General features: G+C 49.1%; 1 protein-coding gene across 1 annotated transcript; it reads right to left on the bottom strand.

The window, feature by feature from the left end:
• Nucleotides 1-6,060: 6,060 nt before the first annotated feature.
• On the bottom strand, nucleotides 6,061-9,040 carry LOC137440377 (transcription factor 21). The gene is made up of 3 exons (XM_068136658.1): nucleotides 8,968-9,040; nucleotides 8,152-8,604; nucleotides 6,061-6,599 (listed from the first exon to the last, which is right to left on the bottom strand). The coding sequence occupies exons 2-3, from the start codon at nucleotides 8,599-8,601 to the stop codon at nucleotides 6,510-6,512; spliced, it is 540 nt and encodes a 179-aa protein (XP_067992759.1). The 5' UTR covers nucleotides 8,602-8,604; nucleotides 8,968-9,040; the 3' UTR covers nucleotides 6,061-6,509.
• Nucleotides 9,041-9,346: the final 306 nt, after the last annotated feature.

Below are 9,346 nucleotides of genomic sequence, written 5' to 3'. Positions count from 1 at the left end.
ACCAAACATGATTTAGGATATAATATTGTTTAAAGCTTCTATTATGTTTGTTCTTGAACTTGGCCACTAAGAATTTTTTGACCCATAAAAGAGGATAGCAGGTTGATCTAGGAAACAAGTGAGAAGAGTACGGGACTAGAGTGAGACAAAGGCATCAAGTACCTTTGTCGCTCTAGCTTCTAAGGCTACAGTGACGCTGATAAGTAAACCAGGTTTAAGTCTTATTTTGATTAGTGCATGGTTGTTAGCAGGGTCCTTGGCACACCATTGCATCTGTCTGACTTTCTCCTAGAAAATGTCTAGGTGTGGTTTGGTAATAGCATTTGCTGAAGAGTGATCTTGTCCTTTGGTGACAGTGGAATAAAACATGGAGGGTGGTGTATGTGGTCCCTGCCACAGCATTGGGTGTTGGAGCCAGAGAATGGTCCATAGCCTGTTTTATCTCTACTAGCACACACATATACACATATATATATATACACACACACATATATATGTAGCTTGAGAGAGAAGATCCTTCCCCACACTCTGTCATTCCTATCCTTATACTGAATTCAAAGAGCAAAGATCCCTGGTGATTTCAACATGCCTAAGAGAACAGCTCCTAAGTTTGTGCACTAGAAGGCCTGGCACCCTAAGCCTGTACCAAACTTACATATGAACCTTCAGCCAGTCACTTGTCAGGCCTGTGCCTTTTTTTCTTCCCATCTGTGTAACGATAGCAACTTCCTACAGAAAAGCATTTGGTCATAAGCTGGTTGCAAATGCTCCAAGGTTTGCTGGCTGCTTTGACTCTGAGTTGCCAGTGATATGAAAGGCTGTATAAAAGAACAAAACAAAATGCTATTGATGAGGAAGAACTCTTCACATTCTGGGCAGCTTGGCCATCAACAAGCATCACAAGAACAGGGTGCTGAAGCAAGAGGCTGTGCTGACACTTGGATTGCTTGTCACACACCCCTGTTAGGGGAGGGAAGTGCTGCTGCAGCAGCCTGGGAAGCCATCCAGTGGAACAACTATCTGTGTGAATGCATCCCTGGGAATGCTTGCTGCCTGTGTCTGTTCCTCCTCCCCTGCTGCTGCTGCTGCTGCGCAGGATTTTGCAGATGTTCCTCCTAGAGAAGGCAGCTGCAGCTCTCAGCCTCCTGGTTTCCATCTTCCCGGTGGTCTGGCTCCACCCAGCTATGAAGGAGCTGCTGATAGTTTCTCCCTTCCCTAGCTCATCCCTTCGCAAGGACCAAGCAGCAGTAGTCAGAGGACAAGGGATTATTCTGTGCTTTTTTCTCCCCTTCCTCATGTTTCCTGGATGTGTAGCCATACCCTTCCCTGTTTTCCTCCCCAGTGTTTCTGATCCCATTTCTTAAACAGGGTGTAAACAACCAAGAGAAAATTCGGGTGTGCAGATAATCCGTATTTACAGTCGGATATGGTCTTACAGTTTACATAGCAGCCTGGGATGTAAATAAGTGGTGTTTTCCTCCTTGCTTAAGAAAAATGGCCTTGCAGAATGTAAAGTGAAGGGAAGGTTTACATTGGGTTTTATTCTCATGCTTTTGTTACGATTTCCCTTTTTTTTCTTTCTTGCAAGGAGGTTTGGATCGCTCCGTTCCCCACGCGAGGACAGTGTGGCTGTGTGCTAGCATGCACTTCATCTTGAAAACACATTTCATCTGTTTACAAGTTTCATTTTAAGGGCAAAACCCTAAGGCAAGAAAATGCGTCATCTCAGGACTGCTGTGACCCTAGGGTATGTCCACGCCGCAGTTGGGAAATGCGATGACTGCATGTCTCGGCCTACTCAAAAGTTTTTTTTATACACTTAGCTCAAATACACCAGTGTCTGAAGTGAACTGAGGAAAAAGCAGTTACTTGCAGAACTTTGCTGGGTCTGCTGGCAGCAGTCCTCACAAAGGTAACACGGATTTTTTTCCCTCTGTCCCGCCCAGAGCATAACTCTAAGGTCGGACTTATGACATCTTCTCAGGGTTGCAGAAGCTCACCAAGCCATAGCACATCAGCAGCTTTTGCAGCACTAGAGACAAAAAAAGTAGTTTCTTGTTTTGGTTGTGCCACTTCCCATTGATACAGCATGCCGGGCTGAAGGACGTGAAGCAGTCCGTGACTGAATAGTGAGCCCAAAGCTGTATTTACACTGGGGGTCTGCATTTGGCAGCAGCTTTAATACCAGAATAGTCAGCCTTGCATGGCTGGCAATGAGCAAGGACAATTCAAATCACTGGTTTGGGGAGAAATTCTGTATGGAGGTTTCTCTGGGTGTATGTATATATGGAAATTACAGAATGTAATTGTGTTTGCTGCCACACATTTCAGTTTAATTGAAATCCAATTTCATTTCAATGTAATTAAAATTTCTTTTGAAAACTTGGCTGCTGTGGAAGACTAAATGTAATAATCTACATTCAGATACCCAGACAGAAATTAGAAATACTCTGGAATTTTACCAGATTATACCCTCCCCTTGTACACTAGATATATGCAAGCTTTGTTCTCTTTTAGACAGCTTACTTGCAATTTGCTGACATCTTCTGCATATGTCTGTTTATTTTTTTAACTGAAAATAATAATCAATGGCAATGACAACTTAATTTTGGGAAAGATTACCTTCTGAAAAATAGGTATGATTCACTTACAAGGAAGCACATTTTTCCAGGCAAGCACAACTGTGAGATTACCAACGAAAATGCTTCAAACCAACCTGTGCCTCTGATCCTGTCATTATGTCTGGGATTCAAACCAGCTTCCCTACAGAAGAAACCACGCAGATTTTCTATGTCTGTTCATTTCTGAGGTGAGCTGGGTATTTTGACCTCAGAGGTCCTTTAAGTTATCTAGCATGTATCCTTCTTGTGCATCTTGCTTCTTGGGGGCACAACCATCACTGTGGCCTCACTGTGGCCAGGACTGTGAGGCATTATGCAAGTGTCTGCAAAGTGGCTTTCCTGCTGTGCTGATGTTTCAAGCTGGCAAATTTCCATCCTAGAGAAAGGATAAGATAAGCCTAAAATGTATTTTCTGTAAGGGATGGAAAAATGCTTGCCCCTGAAGACCTTATGGACTGTAAAAAACTGCTGCTGAGCAGTACAACATGGGCACCAAACCCAGAAGCCAGAGCATGGAGTGAAGCTCTGCAAGTAAAATGTAGTTTTAGTCTCTCTCTGAACTGGATAACAGTAGTAGGGTGGAACTGGATTTCCTTCCAGAAAAGAAAAAGAATAATAGTACTAAAATCAGCTGAGACTAAACTATTTTTAGAGAGTTTTTATCTTAAAGCACATACTCCATAAGCAGGTTTTCTGTGAACTTGTACCCTGTGTCTGATGCAGCATATGAAGATTTATCTACAGCTAGCATTCTGCTCTATAAGCTCTCGTATCTGATCAGGGCTGAGTTCACGCTGAAACCTGTCCTTTAGTTGCAGAATTGAAAGACATTCTCTCTACTCACTGCCTATTTTCACATACACACACACACAAATTGAAAAAGAATTAGAGCAATTTAGTTATCTTTGGGACCTGTCAAATTCACTTGGAATCAGGCAATGAGTTCAAACATTATTAGGAGGGAATGTATACAGACACTCATGCAGCTGCATCTACATCCATGTAGATACAAAAGATAAATCAAGTCAGCTTTGTTTCCACATGGAGGAGGGGTACATTTCAGTAAATATTAAAATGTGTCACTTTGTACAGAAAAGCAAAAAGCAAACAAAATATTTTCTTTAAAATGGTTGACATAAATCCTTAAACCTGTTCCATTTTCCCTTACCATATTTACAAGTTCCTCTCAAAATCATCAATTGCTATAGTCAGACTAAACACACATCTTCTGCTTGCAGATATTTTTCTGTAAAATTGCACTCAGCAGCAGGGAAGAATGATTCCACCCATTGTTCTCCTGAGATACATGGACTCTTAATCCATCTAAGGAACTTGTGCTGTTGAAGCTAACTGCCAATATTGTCAGGGCTGTGCCCTTACACAAGAAACAAGTAGACCAAGGGTTTCAAGCCTCATAAATGCCTCTGGAAAATACATTCATTATCTCCAAAACGGAGATAAAGCCACTAATTGTCTTACAGTTAGAGCAAAGCTGTTATTTACCTTTCTGTGTAGCGCTGGTTGCTTTTCTGAATTGATTGTTGCTTTTTGTGTTTTCGTTTGTTGGTGAACTGTGGCTCAGAGGCAAGAACAGAGGAAAGTGGAGGATGCTTCAGGAATTGTTTAGTCCCCAAGAAGCTTACAATCTTGACTGCTAGACAAAGTGAATAGCAGCATAAGAAATAACGGAGTCTATGGCCTCCTCTTACCATTCCGCTTACATTGCAGCTTTTTGCACCTGGCTATGGTTGTGTTCCTCACATTGCATGGGGGACTGTGGCTTTTCTCCATTCCATTTCTCCATGCTGTGTTTGAGGTGGCAGATGAACACTGGACACGGCTGACAGAAAAGGGTAGGAAGGATGCTGAGTGCAGTTGGTACGCATTGCAGAGCAGGGTGGCAAAGAAGCGCATGTGAAAATTTCTGTGTTCTACACAGCACCTTGCTATGAGTCTCTGCTTGAGCAGACATTAGTTAAGTATTAGTTAAGTATTGATATTTGGAGTGATTAAATCCAATGGTTAATTTCAATCCAGTGGGTAAATTCAGTGGTTATAGGGGTATTTGTGCATTTGCACTTAGCTTAAGGTTGGATGGCTCTATTCTGTCTCCCTTTAAGACAAGAGCAATTCCCCCTGGATTTTCCAGGTCCTGTGGTGAAGAGATCAGCATTTTCTGCAGCACTTACTGAAGCTGCTCTCGCTTCAGCAAGAGCTGTGGCTGCTCAAGGTGATGCGTTAGGCAGTAAAGTCAGTCAAGCCCTTCTGTGTCACTGTGTTTCTCAGCTGACGAGGCCCTGCTTGCAGCGGTGAAGTTGCAAATGGTTAGGCCAGGCTCGGAGTTCTGTTTTTAATTGTGCAGGATGGAGATAAAGCTGTGAAAAAGTGAAATTAAACAGCTCTCCCCTTCAAAACCATTAGGACGATATAGCAGACCCTGGCCCTTTCCCTAACGAGGGCCAAGATGTTTGCACAGCCCTCAGCTCACAGCGAGCTGCTTTAATTAAACGTAGCCCACGCATGAACCCGACTGGTGAATTTGGGTCGCCTGGAGGACGCGCTACCTCACCCGGTTATCTCGGGAGGAAGGGAAGTATGTAAGAACATAATCTACCCCGCAGGGCTGCCCGGGGCGGCTCAGCACCCGCCTGCGGGGGGTGCCCGGGGTAGGGGCTCAGCTCCCAGGGGGGTCCGTGGATTCCGCGCTGCCTGTGATCGCGCCCCGGGCCCCACTGCCGCCCCCTGCAACTAGTCCGGCACGGAGGGCTTAACGCTGCCCCTCCTTGGCAGTGACTGCTTTTGGCCTGAAAGTGCCCAGGTATCAAACGGAACCCGGGGACGGCATTGAAAAAACAAGTGAAGCGGAAATTTAAAGCCCCTCTGCTAATAATAACAGTATAAATAACCGAAGACGTCTTGTAAACAGTGCGGTCATAACCCTGGAACATTAAACAGCGCGGTGGGATCTGGCGCATCAGCTGCCGGCGGCCGCTGCCGGTGCAGGGGGAGCGCCCCGCAGTCCTCTTTATCTCAGCCTCATCTCCCGCAGGCGCGCTGATCGATAGAGGGGAGATAAGTTTAAGTTAGAAATTCCCAGCACCAAGGACCGGGGCCAGAGAGAGGTCCTCCGTCCGACTGTGATTCGTCAATACATCACTGTTCCCGTCCCCGCGGAGGGCGAGAGGGTCTCCCGCAGCGCCCGGGCGCCGTGCTGCGGGGCCGGGCCGTGCTCCCGCGGCGAGGACAGGTCTCGGCCACCCCCTCCCCCAAAGATTTGCTCCGACTCTTTAGCTCCGGAGAAACAGCCCTCCCCTGGCTTGAGGCGTAGAGGCGGGCTCCCCGCAGCGCGCCAGGCGAGCGCGGCCGGAGGCCGGCGGAGGAGAGGTCCTGTCCCCCGCCGAGCCCGAGAGTCAGGAACGAATAGCACACCGCTCCATGGTCGGTGGAAAGGAAGGTTTATTCACAGAAATAAAGCAAAACCTGCTTGAAGAAAATATATCTATATATCTTTAGGGTGAATTACTTCATAGAGATGACTGTCAAAGTCAGTTTTTCTAGGCATCTACATATCTCACAGGTCTCAGACAAAAGATACGCGCGTGGTAGGTTTTGTTTGATCTCTGTCTCTTCTCTAGTAGCGCTTGAACCAGCAAGGCTGTTGTTGCAGGACACTCGACTGTACACAGTTTAATAAAGTTAAATAGGGTCGTGATCTCTCAGGGTGGAGTCTTTGCTAGGGCACGTTTGGTCTCCTCTGCGCCGGGAGAGAGGCTCTCCTCGTCGCTCTGCCCGGGGCTCGGGACAGCGGCGGGGCCGCGGCGTGTCCTTGCCCACCCCGCCGCCCGCTCCCCGGTCGCGCCGGGACGCTGCTGGCCCGGCCGCCGGGGCTCAGGATGCCGTCGGGCCGCACAAGCGATTTGTGTTCACCACTTCTTTCAGGTCACTCTCGGGTTTGCCGGCTACCATAAAAGGCCAAGTCTGTAGCCAGGAAAAGACACGGATGGGAAAGGGGTTACATAGGGGGAAATGCACATTGCAGCCCCGATTTCGCCAGCGGCTCCAGCTCGGAAGCGCCCCGGGGCATCGAGCTGCCACCCGTCGATTGCGCTCTCGTTTGTCCGCGTTCACCAGGGTTCGGGCAGCCGCCGCTGGCTTCAGCCAGGGCCTTTGCCGTTAGCCGGTGGCTGATGCCGCTCCTGTTCCTAGCCGAGGCGGGCTGCTTCTCGGCGTCCCCGGGGCTACGAGGCCTGTCTGAACCGCAGCGGCTCCAGCACCTACTCGTCTCCCTATCACAGCCGCCGCCACCCCCCCTGCCTTGACCATGACCAACGTGGGGCCTTTGTCCCGCGGAAGCTGCCTCTCACCCCATCATGGCCACGCTCTCCGGGCACAGGAACTGCCCGGATCCCCTGGCATCCCCTGGCCACCCTCCCTGGGCTCCCACGGCTCTGAGAGCAATTTTTGGTGTGTCTCTGTGAGAGACAGGGGTTGTATTTGGTTTGGGTGTTGGCCTTGTTTTACTTCATTTTTCCCCCCATGTTTTTGGGCTGAGGAATTTGTTTTCAGCCAAAAAAAGTATCTTCCAGGCCTTTATCAGCTAGCACAGCAGGCAATGTAGTTTCCCCCAGAATCTAGAGCTCAAAAGGCAGAGGCAGAACACAGTGAAATATATGCACGGATCCTCTGCCATTCCTTTATCCAGTGAGGTCCAAGCATGTGGGCAGTGTAAAGGTTGTGTCTTTGAAAGGATCCCAAGAGGATCTTGCCCACCCCCAGTTTATATCAGTTGCATGCATTTTTAGAGCTGGAAGCTGTGTGTTTCTGGTGGCTGGGTTTGGAGATCCTGGGCTGCTGGGGAAAACTTCCTGTGGATGGTGGGAACAGCTGGAGGGATGCCATGCAGCTTAGGGAGACTGTGGAGTGTGGCTAGGGCAGACACCCCTTCTTGAGAGTCCACACTGGTATTCATTTTTCCTTTGCCACTTTAAAAAGATAGGAGAAATGTCCAGGACCCAGCAAACCTGAGCAACTGAGCACAGAGCCCAAGAACTCTGTCTTAAAAAAGCCAGGACTTGAGTGGACTAGTATGGTAGGAAAAGTTAAAGGAGGGATAAGAATAAATCCTAGGTCCATCCTGACATACTTTACCAAAATTCCTATACTCATCCACTTGCAGGTAGAAAGCTGCCATCAACCTGCTGAGCTTTCCCATGCATTTCTGGGGCAGTAAAGCCTGTCCCTGCCTATCTGTGGCTTTGTGGCCCCTGCCTGTCTCCTGAAGGTAATTGCCAGAAGCGGCATATGGGGCCTGGGAGGCTCAGCTCTCAGGGCACAGGGTAAGAGGGCAACTGGAAGCCTGTCCCTTCACAGAGTACCCCTTGGAACCCCACTTGTGCCATGCTTTCTGTGAGAAGCACAGTGAAAGTTTCTTCCCGCGCCTGCCCCATCTTAGCTCCTCACCCGCCTCTCCCCATGCACACACACATACACACACACACAGAGTGCCTGGCCCTGGCAGGCTGGGACTTACCAAGTTGACTGGGTGGATGTAGCCATTTTCATACTTGTCATTGGCCAGGATCTGCCGCAGGTGAGCAATGTAGCTGGAGGCCAGTCTCAAGGTGTCCAGTTTGGAAAGCTTAGTGTCTGGGGGCACCCAGGGTAGGGTGGTCTTAAGCCTGGAGAAGGCTTTGCTAAGGACCCTCATCCTTGCCCTCTCCCTGGCGTTGGCAGCATTTCTCTGGACCTGCTTTCCCTCCTGGCTGACTCCATTTAAAGGGCTCTTCTTGGGGGGAGCTTTTTTCCTCTTGCCCGAGGCCCCTCTCCCCTTCAGAGGGGAGCCATTCTCGCCATTGGATCCCTCCTCGTTGCTCTCGGTGGACGCCCCAAACTCTTTGTTAGTATCCATTTTCAGGCCATCGCACTCCAGCATCTCCACCTCCTGCAGATCTTCCACATCACTGAGGGACCCAGTGGACATGGTCTGGAAGATGCCAAAGGACCAGCGGGAAGGGGGGAGGGGGAAGGAGGAAGGGCAGCTCCTCAAATCTACTTCAAGACGGCAGAGGAGAGAAGGGGTGCCAGTATTTTCTTCCCCTTCCCTCCCTCTTCCAGTGGTAAGGCGCAATACCAGTCCAGAGAGGATCCCCGCCCTCCCACCCCCCAACTCTGCTTTGCCCGTGTTTGAGGGAGGGACTGAGTGTGTGTGAGAGAGGGAGAGAGAGAGAGAGAAAGAGACGAGGAATTTAGTGAGGACACTAGTAATTTATCTGGGGGATAAGAGAGGCGGATCCAGCCCAGGGGAGGGGCCCTGCCCGCTGAGCACACCACATCCCCAATCACAGACCTTTGCACAGGACAGGGAATGAGGTATCCCGGCAAGCCTTTGCAGAGAGCTCGGAACTGGGATTCAAATCTTCACAACTGGAGCAAAGCAACTCCCTCTGTCTCTCCCCCGGCTCTGTCTTTCTATCCTCCCCCTTCCTCCTCCTCCTCCTCCTCCTCTTCTCCTTCCCCATTTCCCTTTTCCAGCCCAGGGTTGCTCTCCCCCTTCCTGCCTCCTAGATGACCCAGGCAGCTGGTGTCATGATTCTTGATGAAAGCCAAAATGGGTCATGAGCTGAGAGTGCAGCAGATCTACCAGCCAAGCCTTCCAGGGAGCTTTGTAATGCGTGCCGTCAAAACGCCGTCCTGTAACCTAATCTGGAGGAGATTTGTGGATGATT

Source organism: Melanerpes formicivorus, unplaced genomic scaffold (assembly GCF_026170545.1).
Source record: "Melanerpes formicivorus ecotype bairdi unplaced genomic scaffold, bMelFor1.0.p_v2 SCAF_2889, whole genome shotgun sequence".
Classification (NCBI taxonomy): domain Eukaryota; kingdom Metazoa; phylum Chordata; class Aves; order Piciformes; family Picidae; genus Melanerpes; species Melanerpes formicivorus.
Note: the sequence above shows the minus strand (reverse complement) of the source record. Positions and strands in the feature narration are given on the sequence as shown.